The sequence below is a fragment of the Typopeltis vanoorti genome, chromosome 14, assembly GCF_054136105.1.
Source record: "Typopeltis vanoorti isolate ZY-2024b chromosome 14, IOZ_Tvanoo_1.0, whole genome shotgun sequence".
NCBI lineage: Eukaryota > Metazoa > Arthropoda > Arachnida > Uropygi > Thelyphonidae > Typopeltis > Typopeltis vanoorti.
The window spans coordinates 67,371,948-67,393,356 of record NC_143562.1 but is presented as its reverse complement, the minus strand read 5'-3'; the positions used below and the strand labels follow the sequence as shown (position 1 = coordinate 67,393,356).

The 21,409-nt window shown below is 36.5% G+C and overlaps 1 protein-coding gene across 3 annotated transcripts in view; it reads right to left on the bottom strand.

Annotated features, from left to right (window-relative positions):
- Positions 1 to 667: 667 nt before the first annotated feature.
- Sec24AB (Protein transport protein Sec24AB) overlaps positions 668 to 21,409 on the bottom strand; it is a 290,512-nt gene continuing 269,770 nt past the window's right edge. For all 3 annotated transcript variants that reach the window (XM_090404311.1, XM_090404313.1, XM_090404312.1), the window contains 2 exons: positions 15,967 to 16,070; positions 668 to 1,541 (listed from right to left, as the gene is read on the bottom strand). In XM_090404311.1, the coding sequence (XP_090260437.1) occupies positions 1,427 to 1,541; positions 15,967 to 16,070 (219 nt within the window). In that variant the 3' untranslated portion in view covers positions 668 to 1,426. The remainder of the gene's footprint in view (positions 1,542 to 15,966; positions 16,071 to 21,409) is intronic.

Genomic DNA, 21,409 nt, shown 5'->3' with positions numbered 1-21,409 from the left:
TTTTTTCTTGCAAGCTCCAATCCGTTTATATATCAAGTAGCCAACGCTAATCATTTCACAAATTCTTATCAACACTAAACTATTACAGGATATATAGTTCTGTTAACACCAAACAAATTATATGCTGCAAACACATTTCTATTTCATGCTGTATTGTTATGTCAAAATTACCACAAAAACGTATAGGTTATCATTATCATAAAAGTGAAATAATAAAATTCCATCAAAAAAAAGTAATAAATAAATAAATAAAATAAATAAACAGCAACTGAAAAAGAATTTATGATACTTGGAGTTATTTTTACTTAATAGTAAAAGATAAGTCATACAATTTTATTACAAAATGATTTTTTAATGCAGAAAAGTCTTTTATTACCCAAACCTTTACACATCATTAAAAACTCAAAACAAAGGTATCTGGTATCCACCTTTTGTTTTTAATTACCTGTAAAATTTGCACTCGGTATTACGATAGTAATATCTCAAACTGAAATGGAGAAATCATTTAAGTCAGTTCTTGAGAAATATCAAAACTGTTAGTGAATAAATCCCAAGAAATATACTCTCAATGACGCTGTACAATATAACTCATGTGAAACAATAAAAGTGCAATCTCCAACCATACAGAAAACTGCATACTTGATGAGGAAAGAGAAAGAGAGGGGGGAAAATTAGTCTCCAGATTTACTTTAACCTTTCATATACATTATTACAATCTAATAAACAGTTTAAAACACTTTCAAAGTTGTTCCAGTCATATTGCAGAAATTCCAATGCAGAACCTTAGCACCAGTTCTTGAAGCTGTAGATGCATTTACACTTGGTCATAGTTATATATTTATATTATGTATGCACAGCAGAAAACTCGTGCAGAGAAATTTCACCATTAAGGTCTTAATCACACACAGAACAGAAATCACTATTTATACATAAATCCAGCAATGAATCTTAACATCCAGTTTCTGTTCTTATGATTCCAAACAAGAAAACTGATTTCTTTTGACTCCAGAATTCACAGTCTCAATAACATCACTAAGAGAGCTGGATACTTATATATATAAGACTTAAATCAACCAAGAATTCATCATATAACTAGAAATTAAGGAATCTCAACTTCTGCATGCTTTCCAATCTTGTCTCAAAATCACCCCAGTTCCCAAAAAGTGCACCTGTGATGAAGCCATTGCATTTCTTCTTTTAAGATGACCATTATATTCTTTCAAAAACCGAAATAAAAACTAACATAAAAGTGATGACTAACTTCCACCGGCAAAACTATCAAGTCATTTGGCAATATTCAACAACTTAAAGCTCAGCAATAGGAAAAAAAAAAAGTCCACAAACATTTTTCAATCACAGGTCTCACTAAATGATCACACTGGGAAGAGGCAGGAAGGTCCCAAAGATGCCATTAAATATAAAGGTTTCATTTTGATATCTGCTGACGAAGATGTTGAAGGAACTCATAGTAGGAAAAGAGCGATTCAGTTCGGTCATCTACCATAAACTGAAAAAAGCGATATCTTTCTTTGCTATCTTCTCTGAAAATAATAAGAACAATGGTAAGCATTTTCATTCAAATTAAGTTTGGTAAATATAGTAAAGCCAGTATTATAATAAAACTGTGGAGACAAGTAGTGTTACAGTAATATCAAAACAATTTAAATAAATCCAAAGAAATATACTCTCAACAAATTATATATTTACTTTAATCCTTTATCCAAGCGTAAGCAAACAAAGTTTGCACCTGAAGTATCTAAAGGACTGGGGCAATTACTCGTGGCAAAACACATCTCCTTGCAGACATATCTAATGCTATGCATTATGGGAAGGGTCACTACCCATACAAAGCTGTACAACTCGTGAATAATTTTTATTATAATGAATTTTATTATATAGCCTATATTTTTTCCAGGACAATATATAGTCTACAGCAGTATTTCCCAAAGTGCAGTAAAGTACCCTAGGTATATGTGAATGGTCATTAGGAGATACAGAGCACTTTTTAATTTTGATTACATTTCAACTTTTACATTTTTGTCACAGTAGTTTCACAGATAAATGCAGGTCTGCTCTGTAATTACTGATAATTTATTTTAACAGTATTGATGACAACACAGAATGATAATAAAATAATATTTATGAACTTATTTGCTGGTATTATTATTATTACATAACACCTCCAGGGAGTCCAAAGACTCATCGAGGGAGGGCACCTACACCACAACTCTGTTTCCACCACATCCACCAACTACTTCCATCATCTATACCAGGAGTGGCTAACCTATGGCGCATTGCATGATTAGACATAGCGCACTGAACCCCCAGAGAAAAATTTTGTATATGATTTATATATATATATACATATATATTGTTGTAATTAGGACTGACTCGGGATGTATATATACATTTATAAAATCAAAATTTAGCCGACTAGAACCCGAGAAAGTACAACAAAAACCTTCAACAAATCACGACCAGCCCCATCGGTGCTCCGACCCCCCTCAGGTGAGAAAGAAACAACACAGGACTCATAAAAACAACACGGCAAAAAAAACATGGACCTTCCAGCCCAATAAAAAGAAGCAGAACAGCAACAGGCACACTTGAACAGGCGACCGTGCGCCACTGCCAACCTTAGAGCGTCAGCACTGGACCACTGCGCCATGAGAACCAGGCAAACTGCAGCCCAGACCGCTGTTCAAGTGCGAAAGGTCCAGAACTACCCCCTCCGACTCCACAATTCGTCCCTCAAACTCATCCCCGCACACATACAAACTGGCTGCACGGCCCCAATGAACCCGGTGCGACTGCTCCCCGAGGCCAGAGCCCGCAGAGAAGAGCACACGACCAGAAAGGGCACACGCCTGCACTCCACCGCAAAAGATGCCACGCCCGCATCCAGCATCTTCAGAGCACAAAAACAATTTGTCACAGTATGCAAAACAATTTGGTGTAACTAACTTAAACAATTGTAATGAACAACACAAGGAACTAAAGTCCTAATTAGGCACCATCTATGTTGGAAAAAGAGAAAAAACAAGTATTAATTAGATCTTAAAATGACCGACGCCCAGATTTTTGATAAATTTATATAGCCATACATCTTTTCAACTGAAGATCATCATCAAAACTGACTGCACTACAGAAGCTCTGGGGCATTACTGATAATCAGAAAAACAATTAAATATTCTTGAATAACAGGCAATTTTAAGTAGAGTGGTGTGAGCAAACATGACAATGGAGACAGAAGATTCTACTAAGGAAAAATGGAGGAATTTAAATCATCTGCAAAGGGCAGCTGACAAAGAAAAAGATGGTCCCTGTTAGGTTACTGAATAGCAAATTTATTGGTATGTCCCTGCTGGATTCTGTGCAGGATGCCATGTTCCAACACAGAGAAGTGCACAAATTCACATATAGAAAAGACACAGTGATAGTGGGATCATCATGCTAATTTATAATTCAAAATATGTGCATAAATTTTAATAACAAATCAGAGTTGAGCAGCTTTCAGAGATTAACTGCAGACTCAAAAGTTGCTGGGAAAATAATGAAAAGATTTGAAAGCAATAATCAAACTTAGAAGACCAGGTGGTAGACTTGGGGGGGGGGGGGGGGGGGGGCAGAGAGGCATGTAGCAGCATTGTCTGCAAGGGTAGGGAGGGATCCAAAACTCCATGGTGAACTCAAAAAGTTAAAAAAGGAGTCAAAGAAAAAGTATACAGAAATTTCCTGGCAAAGAAGGTAGCATTAGTAATGCTCCGGAGCTTCTGTAGTGCAGTCGGTTTTGATGATGTTCTTCATATGTATGGCTATATAAATTTACCAAAAACCTGGGAGTCAGTCATTTTAAGATCTAATTAATACTTGTTTTTTTCTCTTTTTCAAACATAGATGGTGCTGGCCTGGTTGGCTAAGTGGTTAGTGTATCCGCTCTCCAACCTAGGGGTTCTGGTTCAAATCCTACTGCGGGCATGGATGTTTGTGATTGTCTGTGAAAATACTAGTGGTGGTCGGCGGTAGATGGTGTGCATGTAGATGATGAAGGTAGTTGTGGTGGAGACAGAGTTGTAGAGTAGGTGCCCTCCCTTGACGAGTCTTTGGACTCCCTGTTATGTAATAATAATGTGCTCTACAGAATACAAAGTAAAAAAATTAAACAGATAATGCATTAAACACATCATGAGAAGAATGATAAGTATATATGATAAATATAGGAACAAAGCACAATGTTCTGAAAGCTACTGAAGAAGTTAGAAATGGAGGAAAGAGTGCTGTACAGTGAATCAGAGATGACGAAGGTGACAGAATGAAGAAAAGATACTGAAATGAAACAAAGCAGGAGAAAACATTCAAGTTGAATGTAGTCAGTAGTACCTAGTAATGCTTGAAGTAGAAAAAGTCATCAAAACGCTGAAAGATGGAAAGGCAGTTGAAAAGATGGAAATAGCTGACAAGAAATGCTCACATATAGATGTGTAATAGTTTTATACTGGATGCATCAAATATTTCAACCCTCTATCAAGGTCTCTGATTAGAAGGTCGAATACCAGATAACTGGAATAGAGATCTCACAGTGCTCATCTATATAAAAAAAAGAGGAAATAAAAACTTTCCACTTCTTTAATTTGCATAAAGCTTACTGTTCCAGGTAAGCTTTATGCAAACATATTGAACAAGATAACAAAAATTATAGAAAGGAGACTTAGAGAAGAAGCTGCATTCAGACAAAAGAAGTTTTAATTTATGCAAGGGTTCTTAAGACTGGAATTTCACAATAGTTGAGAGATCACAAGAATAAAACAAAGATCTGTATTTGTTGGAAGTTTTTCCACTTGGTTATACTATAAATTAAATATCAAGAAATTATATACTTGGTTTAATCCTTTATCCAAGCGTAAGCAAACAAAATTTGCACCTGAACTATTTTCAGAACCAGGGCAACTCCTATATAGAAGCTAATGACTTCATGTCACTTGCCTTAGTATCCCATAATGCATAGCATTATGGGAAGGGTTATAGTATCAATTAAATATACTACGAAATTATATACTTGGTTTAATTCTTTATCCAAGTGTAAGCAAACAAAGTTTGCACTACCCAGACCAGTTTCAACCTTTAAGGTCTCATCAGTAGTGACCCCTATAACGCATAGCATTATACATACCCATAAGGATGTGTGCTTTGCATTATGGGATACTAAGGCAAGTGATGTGAAGTCATTAGCTTCTATATATGAGTTGCCCCAGTTCTGAAAATAGTTCAGGCGCAAACTTTGTTTGCTTACACTTGGATAAAGGATTAAACCAAGTATATAATTTCTTGGTATATTTAATTTATACTATAACCAAGTGGAAAAACTTCCAACAATTATTTCTAATCCAGAGTATTTTAATAATAAGGTGTAACACCTTTTCGCTACTTGTATATGAAAATATGACTTCTGCATTAATTACTTTAACCTTAATATCACCTCTGGGTCTGGCTCTCACTGATGACACTCTTAAGGGTCGAAATCAGTTGGAAGCTTGGGTGATGAATAGCAATGCTATAGCCAATGAAGTTCTGAGGTTTGGCTGTTGCTGCTACCCACTCAGATGAAATATGAATGGTGCTCAGAGTGTTCTTCTCTGAGATACTGAGAGTTCTTCTCAGTGACAGAAAAGCTATACAAAAATGTTACAATTATGTGGTGCTTGCAACACATAATTTTAGCATTTTGAACATCATTTTTGGAGTTAATGGGACATTAAATTGAGAAATATATTATATCTGAAATGCAAATCAGCGGTTAGAACTGCTAAAGGTACTGGAAGCTATTTTGGAGTAAAAGTGGACATGAAATATGGGTGCACGCTTTAACCATTATTCATCATCTATATGAATCACGTCACAAAGGAGAGTGGTATTAGGTATGATATCAAAATTGGACATGCTAATCTCAGCAGTTTATGCAGGTGGATGCAAGGATAGTAGGAAAATAACTCCAAGCTGGCTCATGTGTTTATGCAGCATTGTGAAATACAACTAAAAATCAATAGAAAGAAATTTGTTTATCTGTTCGCTTTTTTTTTATTATTATTATTTTTTTTACAACTTGCATATAAGCTAATTTTTCTTATGAGATCTGTTTAACTGGAAACCATATCCATGAGACATTGGAAACACAAGATATCATGCATCCATAAATCTCATTCCAGATGCAAAACATGTTTTTTCAATGCACACCAGCAAGCTGATAGTCAACCATCACAACAGCAGCAAAGCAAGATCTGAGGCACAGCCTGTTGGTTACAAATCGAAATAACATCCACTTAGTCGCCAAAGCAGACAAACATATGCTACGGTTTTAAGGTTTGTTCTTAAAACATTAGACTTCTTAATATATGTAAAGAACGTGTGAAGAATTTTTATGCTCTAAAGAATCTTGAGGTTAGTAGAAACAGCATATTCTGCAAGGACTAGATTTCTCAGCATGGAGGAACCAATCCATATGTTCTAATTGTCAAATGCCTACAGTAAGATACTGTCCTCTCTCTTAGCTCAACAAGGAGTATACCAGATTCCTTTTTCCTGCAACTCTCCTATTTTGGCCAGATGCCTTAAGTGTCCCATAATGCAAAGTACACTTCCTTTTGGATGAGTATATTGCTATGCATTATGGAAGGATCACTAGCCAGAATGGTTTAAACCTTTGAGCTGGGTCGCTGGTGAGACCTCAAAAGGTCAAAACAAGTCTGAACATCTGTCTATCCCTTTTTGCTGTTCACTGTGATGTGAGCTACTCACCAAGAAATGCTTTGTTTTTACATAACTGACATGTATATGTATGAGGGGGTACTCAAAAATAACTGGAATCTGAACTTGGCATGCACACATTTTCTAGTTAAGGATGATGCCGATAGGCATCGTGAGTGTGCATTTTTCTGCGCCAGTCTGGCAAGTGGTACCATCCTTTGTGAACTGGTTTGTTGCTCTGGCTGCTTTTATGTTAGTGCTTCAAGCAAGTTTGATGACTTGTGATGGCTGACCACAAGGAACAGAGTGTGCGCATGAAATTTTTTCTTTTGGGTAAAACTGCAGCTGAACCTATCTTTTTCTTTGGCAAGCCTTTAAGTATGACGCTTTAGGTAAAACGCAAGTCTACAAATGGTTTTCCCATTTCAAAAATGGAGACATGTCATTTGAAGACCAACTACGATCTGGCTGACCTTTGACAAGCAGAAATGATAAAAACATCGAAAAGGTTTGCCAGGCAATCAATGAAGATTGTCGAAAGTCCAATGAGCAAGTTTCTGAAGAGGTGAATTTGTCATGGAGTTCATGCCAGCGAATCATAACAGAAGATTTGTAAATGAAGCATGTGTCCACTAAATTTGTGCCTGGTTTGCTCACAGAGGATAAAAAAAAATCACGAATATCTGCCATGATTTGAGGGAGCAAGTCCTTAATGACTTGAACTTTCAAGACTTGTTGGGGATGAGTCTTGGTGCTACAGTTATGATCCAGTAACAAAGCAAGCATCAAGCCAATGGAAATATTGCAAATTCACTGAGACCTAAGAAGGCACATCAAGTTCGATGAAATCTCAAGACAATATTGATTTTTTTTTTTTTTTTGATGTGAATGGAATTGTACACAAAGAATTTGTTCCTCCTGGACAGAGAGTGAACCAACATTTTTATCTCAATGTTTTGAGAAGACTGTCTGATAGTGTGCAACGAAAATGGCCAGAAATTTGGAGTAGCAGAGATTGGTTGTTGCACCACAACAATGCCCCCCCACACGACCCTGTCTGCCCAACAGTTCTTGATGAAAAACATGGCAGTTGTTCTCCACCCCCCTCCCTACTCACTTGATCTCTCTCTCTCTCTCTCTCCATGTGACTTTTTTATTCACACGGATAAAGAAAACCATGAAAGGGAAGCGATTCATTGATGTAGACGAAGTGAAAGAAAAGTCACTGGAGGTCATAAAAGTATTCCATTTGAACAGTTCCAGAACTAAGTGCACTGACTCACATGGAGAGTACTTTGAAGGAGACTAAAATATGGTATTATAAACTTCAATAAAATTTTTTTTTAAATAATTCGTTATTTTTGAGTACCCGCGTTGTAAGTTCATAACTGTTTCCGCCCTGATCTATTAAGCAAGTTTCATTTTAAGTAGACTGAAGGAAAAAATGCCAATGTAGCAGAGGAACTAATGGCTAATATTTAAGATAGAGACAGATGACATAAAATTTCATTTTATCTCTATCTCATCCTCAACATTTTTTTAAATAAAAACAAACCTGCTTAAGAGATCAGAGATCCTGATAATAAGATAATTAAAAGATGATTATAAGTGCAGTACAATTTCCCAAATGTGTTTGTGTGTGCGTGCATAGCACAAGCACATGGGACAACCAATTAACGATTAACAAAGACAAAAATACATCCACTAATTATTTTATTCTCCAAAGAAAGCAGGTAGAGCTCCCTTAGCTGTAACTCTTTTGAAGGCAGCCAATGTCCTTCCATCAAAGACTGATATTGAACCTAAGCTATCAATGAATCAAGCTTTTTGAGAGAGAGAGAGAGAGAAACAGAAAATTATGAGTGAAGATGGAACTGTAAGTATTGGCTGTTTTGAATCCTAAATTATTTATTATTATCACCATTAGATCTTCATGGAGATTATCATTTGTTAACAAAATCTGGTATGCCTGACTAACAATTAGAATAGACCCACAATTCAGTGTCTATGCATTAATTAATCAAGGGCAGCAACGTACATCACTAGCCCTTGAATGGTGGTGTCCTGGATGATTATATGGTGCATCATATAATCATCCAAGACAACCCCTACCTTTGCATTATAAAGTTTGATTTCACAAAATGTATGCTAGTGTGAACTTTGGAGTATTGATGCCAGAAGCTAAAAAAACAATAACCTACCTAGTGTGGAGTTAATGTCATCTAGATTTCTAGGCAGTAGTTGACTTTCATTAATTAATATTTTTTCAGTATATCTGGTATCATAGTGAAGATTTTAGAAAAATCAGTAAGAACTTGCATACAGATGGGTAGAGTCATCTAGACAAGCGTCTTCAACCTTTTTACACCTGCGGACCGGGGAAAATAGGAGAAATATTTCGCGGATGGCTGACAGCTAAGACAGAAACATAAACCAATGTAGATAGTATTTTATTTATTAAATCCAAGGTATAAAATTATAGTTTTTAGCTAGTGCGACATCTGCTGCTGCTTAGAGGTTACAAAATTTTGATACTGGCTCTAGCGTTGTTTCTGAGAGACAAAGAAATTCTTGGCTGACCGACAGGAAATTTCTGTGGACCGGTGCCTGTCCGTGGACCATAGTTTGACAAACATGGAAGGTTTGTTTTGGCAATATGCTCATATTTTATAAGTGTTACGGCTGAGTTGAATAAAGGGTATGGATACACTATGATAATGTTAGATTTTTCTAAGGCATTTGATAGGATACCACACGAAAGTCTGTTGCATAAACTAGAGAATATGGGATTGGAATATAAACTCTTGACTTGGATCAGAGGATGGTTGAGAGACAGATATTAAAAAGTGGTATACAGTAGGTGTGAATCTGCTAGATTTAAGGTGACCAGTGGTGTACCTCAGGGTTCAGTCATTGGGCCATTATTGTTCAATCTATACATTAATGACATCAAGCAGGGTCTAACATCAGATATGCAATTGTTTGCCAATGATATGAAAACAGGCACAACAATAAAGGATGATACTGATATTCAGCACTTACAAAATGATTTGAATAAGCTAGAGATTTGGGTAAACGAAAATGGCTGTCAGATTAATGTTAGTAAGTGTAAAGTTATTCACTTTGGCATGATTAAAGTTCCAACAGCATATTATATTAGCAAGATTATGCCACAAGAAACTGAGGAGGAGGCAAGGGATCTTGGTATATTGGTGGACAAAGAGGCTGTGGAAAGGGTGCAAAGAAGAGTTACAAAGATTATATCTGGATTATGGGATTTAGGTTATGAAGACAGATTGCGAGTATGTGAATTGCAGACTCTGCTTAATAGGAGAAAGAGGGGATGATATGATAGAGGTCTATAAACTTTTGAATGGATGTTATACGAAATTATCTGATGAAATTTTTCGTTATATGGAAGGCGGTGAGAGAAGACAGGGGCATCCATGGAAGTTTGTTCACAAGCAAGAAAGGGGTAAGAGCTAAGTTTTTCTCCCAGAGAACAGTGAGTGAGTGGAATGGTTTGCCTTTAAGGGTAGTGAGTGCATCTAGTGTGAATGAATTTAAGGAAAGGTATGACAGCTGGTTTGGATGATTTATAGCTACCTTTGATGTCCTCGACTCCCTAGAGGTCTGAGATAATAATAATAATATAATTAATCACTCTGAAATCTTATTTCTGTATTCCCACTTTGTTACATGCTTTGAAGGTGATCTTTTAAGGGAATGCCAAACACTGTAGGGTTCTGGAACGTTGTTTTTTGAGGATCAGCAGTAAAACCATTCTGCAGGCCAGCTTCTAGATAATACATGAGAATGAACCTGATAATGGCACTTTAGGAGGCTTCTTGAACAGCCTAGTGAATAAATCTGGAACTGCTTACTCTGCAAGATTGTGCTTAAAGAAGGAATGCATGGACAGGAGAATGGATGCTTTGTGTGTGAGAGACATATGTGAGTCTGTCACCCTCACAATGCATGACTCTTACTGTTTTCCTTCACAAACCATAAAAGACAACATAAATACAGCAGCACTGCAGATCAGAAATATCTTCCAAAAACACGGCAACAGGATATCATAAACAAATAAAAATCCATTAAACCATACAAAGACCTAGATGGCCAAATATTTAACATATCTGTTATCTCACCAACAGACTGGGGTTTGTATCTTACTTTTTAACATAGATGCTTTGCGAATGGCTCTGTGGGAGATGAATTTCATCACCCATTGTGAGACAACTGACGTGTTTATTAGCGACTTGAAGTGGCTTGAAACAATTTCCGTCGAGTGTTTCACGATTATCTAACATTTAGCCTACCTATTGTATTAATACCAATTTACAATAGGTAGGCGAAATGTAGACTAAAGGGGGCTGAGAGGAGACCTCCACATAGCCTTTAATGGAATGCGGAGAACTGACCAGGGCTTCTGACCTAATGTCCAATCCTCACCTTCTCGTGGTGCCCCTGTTAAGTATTTACCTGGATACTGAACGGACGAGAATGGGCTGGCAATTTGGGATTTAGCCAACCAAATTGTATTCTTATTAGTTAAACCAAAATACAAAATGATGGTATAACATGACAAAATTTCATGCTGGCTGGAGCGTCGCCCGGTTAAACAAGGGCACCATTGTTTTCACCGGGGAACAGCGAAAAGTCAGCTACTGGAACAATTTGAAAAAACACCCCAACTCAATATCACCAAAATTAAAGATCAATACTACCAACATAAGAAGCCTGAATGGCAAAGAAAAGACGCTATCTGAGGAATTAGATAAGTACCAGATCGACATAATAGGGGTGACTGAAACAAAAAAGACAAAAACTGGTGAGATCTTTCTGAGCAATAAATACAGAATGTTATATTCAGGCAATGACAATCAAGGAAAAGAAGGAGTAGCCATAGTATTCAACACTAAATATGAGGTTAATCTTCTTGAATGGCAGTCAGTCTCAACTAGAGTGATGTGGGCGATGAGAATGGGGAACTGGACAATGAGACTTATTTGTGCCTATGGTCCCACAGAAGGTTCTACTAAGGTAGAAGTGGAGGAATTTTTTGAGGCTCTAGAAAAAGCAACTGACACAATGAAAAAGGAAAAGTTGGTCCTTGTTGGGGATCTAAATAGCAGAGTAGGAAATGATTGTTAGACATACAAAAATATTTTGGGAAAATTTAGAGAAAAGGACAAAGCTAATAATAATGGCAAATACCTGTTGGATTTCTGCTCAGGACATCGATTGGTTATTACTAACACCATGTTCCAACATAAAAATGTACACAAATTCACACGGAGAGAAGAGGCAAGGAATAAGAAAAGTCTCATTGACTATGTTATTGTTGATAGTGATGTTTTCTCTATGGTGCAGAACACCAGTGTACAGAGGATTTGAAATTGAAAGTGATCACTATTTAGTCTTGAGCAGGATAAAATTGAATTTCGTATTGAAAAGAATAACATATAAGAAAGTTTTAAAGCGAATAAAAGTTGAGCAGCTCTCAGATATGAACTGTAAACTAAAATACACAAAGATTATTGAAGAAAAAATGAAAGAGTTTGAGAACAGCAACCAAACCTTGAACAGATGGCATCAATGGCAATATTATATTAAAAATGAGATATTAGGAAAGAACTCGACATCATCAGCATCCAGGAATGTGTTAGCAGAGCTAATCACAGGTGGTATGGTCACTTAAATAGAATGGGCGAGGAAAGATTAGCAAAACAAGTGTTCTCTGCCAGGTTGGCAGGAAAACGACCCAGAGGAAGACCAAGATATAGGTGGATTGATACTGTACAAAGTGCCCTCGATGATAGAAATATAAGATCTGATAATGTTGGAGTCTTGACAAGTAACAGACTGATTTGGAGGAAAATTATGGATAGGAGTAATGATGTAAATTTTTCATGTAGTACTATGATATCCTGTACACCCCTTGAGGGTATATGGCAGGAATTTGATGATGAAACTATGGGAAACAGATGTCACTATCTTGTGTCCTTAAACCCTAACACTGATACTGTTGTCTGTAATAAAGTGACTTCTATGGTCAATTTTGGAGATACAGAGGTATCTCCAAAATTTCCAGGAGGGAAAACCTACTTATCCCTGGCAGATATTGATCACCTTTCGAACAAACCAAAGAAAGGCTTAGAAAACAGCTCTTTTAGTTAGCAACTACAACAGATCTCATGATTTTCTGGCAGCCTAGTGCTATGAATGCACGTCCAATTTCTACAGGCTACACAGGCATCTAACAAAGATAATTAATTCATTAATTATAATTAAAATAATTATAGGGTGGAAAGTTATAGTTGAAGGAGGTAAGCTTCGTCCTCCTCTTTCAAATATACCATCTCCTTCATTATTGTTTTCTAATATACAGTATCTTAAACAGTACAAAAAGAATCATTAAAAACAATTCCTATGCTCTTCAAAAATTAAAGGCCACAAGCAAGGTAAAAAACTTAATAAATGAGATCGAGTAGTATTATACTAAATGATAATCATTTACCACCTAGTGTTCACACTTGCCCATCACAACCTGGTAAAAATAATTTAAATCTCTGTCCAATAATTTAATTTTCAGGTGTAATATTACAGAAACTTCCCCACTACATGCATATTAAAAAAAATTTAAAACCAGAACTTCACAGCTCTTTATTAGCATATCCTTCTTCATATTATACAGTTAGAATGTATGCCAAGTCTGTTGCTGTGTGATCAGAGGTACACGAGCAAGAGATGATACAAGGCTTTGCCCTAACCGAGAGACTTATTAGGTAAATAATGTTATACATGTATCAGGGGTGAATATTCCAGGTGTGCGATGTTCATCCACCAAATAGAAATATCACCAATCGTTAAAGACTCCCCTAATTGTTTCAGACTTTGCATGATTCCTAAAAGTAAACATAATATATTAATGCTTCGTGAAGAGGACACTTTTCAATGCGTAAACATTTCATTGCATTCGCGTTAATGGCCTGGGTGTGTGTGTGTTCAAAATACATACACCTTTGAGCCCATTGAAAAGATGTACAGGTTGCAGTGGATCAAATTCTTAGCGTTCTAGTAGTTTTAAATTGCTCAGAAAGCAAGGCAGGGTGAGCTCTGAGTCAATAGCACCTAGAGGCTATGATTGGTTATTGTGTCAACCAATCCAATTGAACGTTGTCGTTTGTCGTGAGTTGCTGTTTTAGTTTTCTGAGTTTCATCTGTTCTGCATGTGTGAAGTGTGAACTGATGTAGTAGACAAGTTTTTAATATATAATTTTTGATAAATTTATAACTTTTTTGCCCATATGTTTACCCTTTACAATGGAAAACAGTATTGTAGTCGAAGGAGGTAAGCTTCGTCCTCCTCTTTCAAATATACAATCTCCTCCATTATTGTTTTCTAATATACAGTATCATTTTACTCCACTCTGTGCAGATTTGATTACAATTAATTGATAAATTAAAATATTCAAAGTTATCTTACAATTAATTGCATCAGACCAATCGATGCAATTACAATCAATTGCATCAGACCAATTGATGCAGATGTACAGCACATCGATGCTCATTATGATGAGCATCGATGTGCTGTACATCTTAAAACATTCATACGTCGATAAAAATATAATCATACAGTCAAACTGACATGAATTTTGTAGTGCGGGTTGCATAAGCCACGACAACACACCCAACTGAAGTGAGAATGCGATGCCACTGATATATATATGAGGGTGTATATATATATCAGTGTATATATTTATAAAGTAATTTATAAGAAGAAGACATTTATAAAGTAATTTACTTTATAAATAAAGTAAATTACTTTATTTATCTACGTTTACACACTATCACCTTCAAAATAGTCCCCTTGCATATCAATACAGTGCTCCCAGCATTCTTGCCACTTCTGGAATGTATCCTGGAAGTCTTCTTTTCCAAGCATGTCAAGCACTTTTGCGATTCGCGTGGATCTCTGCAACCGTGTCAAAATGGTGTTTGAGCTGGATCTTCATCTTTGGGAAGAGGGCGAAGTCTGCAGGAGCCAAATCTGGAGAGTAGGGTGGGTGCGGAAGTGAGATCATATTGTTTCTGGCGAGAAACTCACGTGTGAGGAGAGCCCGGTGAATGTGCATTGTCGTCGTGGAGCATCCAGTTTTTCACTCACCACAGATCTGGTTGCTTTTGCCGAATGTCTTCCCTCAGATGCCTTAAAACCTGGCAGTAGAACTCGCTATTGACAGTCTGTCCCCTGGGGACAAATTCTGGATGCATAATGCCGCAAATGTCAAAAAAGACAATGAGCATGCACTTGAATGAGCTGCAGACCTGCCTTGCCTTTTTTGGTCATGGAGATGACGGGCTCTTCCACTGTGAAGACTGTTGCTTCGTGTCAGGGTCGTATCCGTACACCCAAGTTTCATCACCAGTAATGATCCTCGACATGAAGGGGTCATCCACAACACGGAGTTCTTGGCAGACTTCAACGCAGTGTTCCTTCTGCTCCTGGATCAGCAGCCTGGGGACGACATGACAGCAGCAACATGACATATGTTCAAATCACATAAGAGGATTGCCTGGACTGTTCCGTATGACATAACGACAACGGCAGCAATGTTGTGGAGTGTTCTCCAACGATCCTCATGCACAAGTTGCCAAATGGTTTCGACATTTTTGGGGATTGAGCTCGTTGAAGGTCTTCCTGATATCTCATCGTCTTCCAGTGATGTTCTTCCGCTCTTGAAGCATGCGTGCCACTCAAAACACCTCGAATGACTCATTGCAGCATCACCGTAAACTTGCTGAATCATGTCAAAGTCTCTGTGGTAGATTTGCCCAGTTTCATGCAGAATTTCAAGTTCGCTCTTTGTTCTAAATTGCTGTCCATGATGAAATTGCAAATGTGGTAATGCAGGTGGTAAGAATAGCATCAGTTGCACAGCTCCCAATGTACACAGGACGATGTCTTTTGGCACACTGACTTATGAAGGTAGGTGCTCCCTGTGACTGTGCATGCAGCCTTGTGCTGCCATCTGTTGGTGTATTACAAACCTAGTCTCGAAACATTTTGATACCACCTCGTATGTATAAAGAGGAGGGATCTAATGAATTCTAATGACAGCTTTGGAAAAAAAAAAAAACATTTCTGCAAGGACATCTGAGCAGTTATACAAATGAAATTCAAATTCATCTTAAGAAATATTAAAAAATGCAACTTACCTAATAACTATAAGAGGTGCATAAAATGGTCTCTGGGAAAGAAGCCATTCAATAAAATTCCTAATTCTCTCTGATTCAGGTGTGTGTAATTCTGGAAGATGACTCTGTTAAATAATGTAATCATCAGTGAAGAAAAATTTATGTTCCTCATTATTCATAACTTTCATTATGATACTACAGAAACAGAATTATCCAGTTGCTATTTATGATTCAAAAATTGTCATCCTTTTATATACCAAGAAAAATATAAAACAAAGTGATAAACTGATTTATACACATGTGTAGCCTAAAATCATGCAAACATTTCAGATTACTTATACCTACATGATATATCTGTAGTACAGTAGCAAATGTAATCAAAAGATACATATACACACCACACCTTGATAGTTATAAAATAAACACCTTGCGCAAGAAGTTGCAGAGTTACAGATGCAATTCCAGTGAATGGCTGAATTAAAAACAACAGTAGAAAACACAGAAGACTAAAAAAAAAAATCCACTGTTGTTTCCAAGAGAAAATTAGCACCAATTTTTGTATGGGTAAGAAGCTAAATATCTGCTGTAGTCAATGTCTGTGCCTATCCTCCTTGTCCCTGTGGTACATAAAGCCATGATTTATTATCTACAATTATCCATCTTTAGAAACTAGTTTTGCCTCTCTCCAGTTCTTCAAAAACACCACCTTTCTTTCTTTTTTTCTTCATTCTTCGTCAAGATAGTTTAGATCTTCCTCTTTTTCTTCTGGGAATCTACATCAACGCCACCCTCGGAATTTCTACTCAGTCTATTCTTAGTATATGGACAATCCACTTCTATCAGTATTTTTTTTATTTCACTAACAATACCTCTCTGATTGAATCAATATTTTTTTGCTTATTTATTATAACTTACTAATACTTATACAATGCAGCCAAAATATTTTCAATATTTTAAGCACAGTTTTTTAAAAACAGTTTGACTTCATGAGAAGTCACACACCAGTACTATACAAAAAGTTTACATCATTACTAAATTCCTATCGGCAATTTTATTCCAAATTAAGTTTTTATCTGTCAAGACTCCAATACTGTCAGACCTTATATTTTGATCTTCTAAAGTACTTCTTACTGTATCAATTTAGCTAGATTTTGGTCTTCTGCCCCCCCCCCCAATCCTAGCAAAAAGCACTTCTTTTACTGTTGACTAATTTTTCTCTTATTCCATATAAATTTAGTTGAGATCCTGCCATATCAGCTTTGCTAATTCTGTTGTCTATATCCTTATTTAATGTCATATTCACTAAAAATTGTACTAAATATTTGAAATGTTTTACTTGTTGTCTAGGCTCACCGTTCAGGATGGAGTTGATGTCTTTGGTGTATCTTTCTATTTTCATTGTCCTTGTCTTTTTATTACTGATTTTCATACCAAATTTATTCAATTTAATCAGAGAATCCTACAGACTGTACTGGGCTTATTTAGAAGCATGTAAAAAGTAAAGAGTTAAGATCAACATCTCCAGTTTGATAGTAAGTTTAATGTTGCTTCCCTTCATAATGTAATCTATATTGATATTGAATAACAATGGAGATTATGTGTACCCTCATATCACACTTGATTTAACAAGTGTGATATGAGGGTACACATAATCTCCAACTATCTTCCTGTACCTCCCTCAATTCTAACTGCAGACTTCCTACTTAAATACAGACCATCTTGTTTCTTGATATAAAGTCCTATTTAAACATATAATTGTAGTGTTGTGAATAGCTTTTCCCTTGATACTTTGTCATATGCATTTTCCAGACCTATAAAACTTAATAGATCCTTGTTATATTCCCATGATTTCTGAAATGTTTCTCAAAGTGAAAATGTGATCCTGACAACTTCAATTTGGCTGAACCCAGTTTGTTCCCCACATTTCCCTTCCAAAATTTTTCTTAGCCCTTTCTCGAGTAGGCTTGCATAAATCTTACCAAGATCAACTCAGTAGAGAAATTTCACTGTAACAGATTGGTATGACAGCTCTCATGCAATCATTTGGAATTCAATCCTCTGCCCAGGCTTTCTGAATTATACAATGTAGCCAGTGCAAAACTTATACTTCCATACATAGCATTTCTGGTGAAATATCATCTACTTCAGCTGCATTTCCACATTTCAGGTTTTGAATGGCTTTTTCTACTCTAATGAATGCATTCCTCTTGAACGTCTTCTACAACATGTGCTGTCACAGTGCTTGCATTTAGCAATCTTTCAAAATAATTACTCTAGACATCTAGAATATATCAGCTTTCATGTCACCTTTATCACGTGATTCTTTTTTCTGCTCCGTTGTTACCAAAGTCTTCCCATGACTTGTTTAAACAGTTTTACACTACTTCATTGTTACCTTTATCATGTGATTCCTTTCTCTGCTATGTTCTTACCAAGGTCTTCCCATGACTTGTTTAGACAGTTTTACACTGCTTTGCTTTCTTATACTTTTCTCTGTATTCTATCAGAACATGACTTACTTGCCAAGAACTTTGATATGCTTTCTGCTGTTCCTCAACTCCTCTTTAACTTCAAGTCTACAATGTAGTTCTGATTTTTCTCTCCTTGCAGACAACCTCACCACACGCCTCTCTGATTGAATCAATATTTTCTTTGCTTTCTGCCACTAAATCTCCAAGGTTTGGAGATTTAATGGCAGGAAGCCACTTGGTTCTTATTCAAACCCTTTCATTTTTTTTTCTTGAATAATATTTAGGTCTACAGTTAACCTGTGAACAATTTGATTCCCTTTAAAATTTTCTAACACACTTTTCTTATTCAATATAATATTCAATTTTATCCTACTCAAAACTAAATGATGTTCACTTCCTATTTCAAATCATCTTATATACTCATGTCCTGAAACTGCATGAAGACATAGCTGTGTCTTCAAACAGCATGAAAACATGACTATCAACAATAACATGCTCAGTGAAACTTTTCTTATTTCTTGTATCTTCTCTACATGTGAATTTGTGCACATTTTTATGTTGGAACATGATATAATGAGTAGTCCATGTTCTGAAAAGGTACGTACCATTACAATTTGATTCCCCTGAAAATTTTCTAACATTTTTTTTATTCAATATTATCCTACTCAAAACTAAATGGTGTTCACTTCTTAGAGGGAGAAAAGGGGCATGGTAAGATGTAAGTGGGATTTATACGTTTGCTAAGGGATAATTACATGAAACAATATGTTATAGAGGGGACAAGAGGTTTGAGGGTGTTCAATCTGATGACAGCATCAGAAGATGTATCCATAACCAAGGTTATGGATAACACTGCCTCCAGCTGGGGAGAGTGACCATGTCACTCTCCCCAGCTGGAGGTCTTGTTCTGGGAAGTTGCCAAACATGTGAGGTTCTCTGTCCAATTCTCTTGCACATTAAGTGAATGTGCAAGAGAATTGGCATTACCTATGATGAAGTTGTTCAATCTAAGTCTCAGCTCTGGGTGGGTTCCAAGGGAGAGGAAAGAGGATAAACAGTATTATTGTATAAAGGTGGCTTCAAGACAAAGGTAGCAAACTACAGATCAATTCACATATCGGGAGTGGTTGTTAAAGTATTGGAAAAGTTGGAGAAAGGTAAAATACAACAGTGGGTGGATAGGGATGCAATACTCTATAGTGGGTAGGTAGGTCCTGTCTTAGTAACTTATTCACATTTTATAATAAAGTGACAGTAGAATTGGATAAAGGTAATGGTTACACCATGATACTGCTGCTAGACTTTGACGAGGCATTTGACAGAATACTACATGGAAAACTATTACAAAAATGGGAGAGAATGGGAATGGATATGGGGCTGGGGGGGAAGACGTCAGAAAGTAGTATAAAGTGAAGCGGAATCTAGGAGAATGATGGTGGCTAGTGGAGTAACCTCAGGGTTCAGTACTAGGGCCACTACTCTAACTTGTTTATAAATGACATAGGAAAAGATTTAAGAGGGGATATTCAGTTGTTTGCTGATTGTGCAAAACTGATGGAGAGCAATAGTTGACAAAAATGATGTAGATATCCTGCAGGATGATTTAAATTTGGCATTGTGGACAAAGGATAATAATTGTCAATTTAATGTTGCAAAATGTAAGGTTATGCACTTCTGGTTAAAAAGGTCACATATGTGTATCATATTGATGGTATTGGTTTGTAGGAAATTGATGAGGCTAGGGACTTGGGGATAACAGTGAACAAAGAATTGAAGTATAGAGGACATATTGCAAAAGTTGGTAAAATAGTTCAACGAATCACTTGGATGTTGAAAATCCCACTAATGAGCAAAGATAAGGAAATTATTATCCCTCATTATAAGGCTATAATTCAGTCACATCTTGACTACTGCACACAGATTTGGCCACCAGGGTTTCTTGGGGACCAGGAGGTGGTCAAAAGGATTCAGAAACAAGTGGCCAAGATTGTGACAGGTATGTGGAATAATCCCTACAAGGATAAGTTGAAGGTTTGTGAGTTACAAAGTTAGTTGATAGGCAGAAAAGAGGGGACATGATAGAAACTTTTAGATATTCACAGGATTTTATAAAATTGATGCAAGCGAAATTTTTCAACATATGGCAAATAATCAGAACTAGGGGCTATCCGTGGAAGTTGTGTAAGAGTGTGGTTAGTAAGGGGTGTGTAGACCAGATTTTTTGCGCAGAGTGGTGAGTTAGTGGAATGAATTGCCAGTGTATGTGTGTATGATGGTGGATTTGGGTCTCCCGTGATGATTCTCTAGACTCCATGGAGATACCATAAAATAATAATAATTATTATTAGCATTACTCTTTTCTTCAAATTTTCCACTCTGCAGTTTAGATTTCAAACAAGAGCCAACTTTTCATATTTCTTTGTGCTAGGTGCTTTCTCTTATTCTCAAAAATCCTTGCTATTTGTTACTTCCATTCTGAATAGAGAAACTTAATTCTTCTGCTAGTTCCATTTCTTTGTCTTTGATGCTGCTTACACTGATGTGCCAAGCTTGAACCCATATTGAGTTGTAATCTGTTTCATGTTCCAGACTTTTCACTCGGGTTCCCCAACAAAAACAGCAGGATTTTTAACTGGGTAGCACCTCAAACAGCATGAAATTCCATCACGATGTATCATTTTATTTTAGTTTAACCCAATAAGAATACAATTTGGTCTTTTAAATCCCAAATTGTCAGCCCATCTTCATTTGTTCAGTATCCAGACAGATACCTACTAAGGTGCACTACAAGAAATATGAGGATATGGAGGTCTCCTTACAGATATCTGATTTGACCCTAGGTGACCCCATAACTTCCTGCTTCTATGTCAATTTCCATATCTTTCTGATCTGTATAATAATATGGCCTGCATATCACTATTGATGATATTCTAGTATTTTTATGATATTTGAATGAAAAAAAAATTCTTAACTACTTCTAGATATGTTTCAAT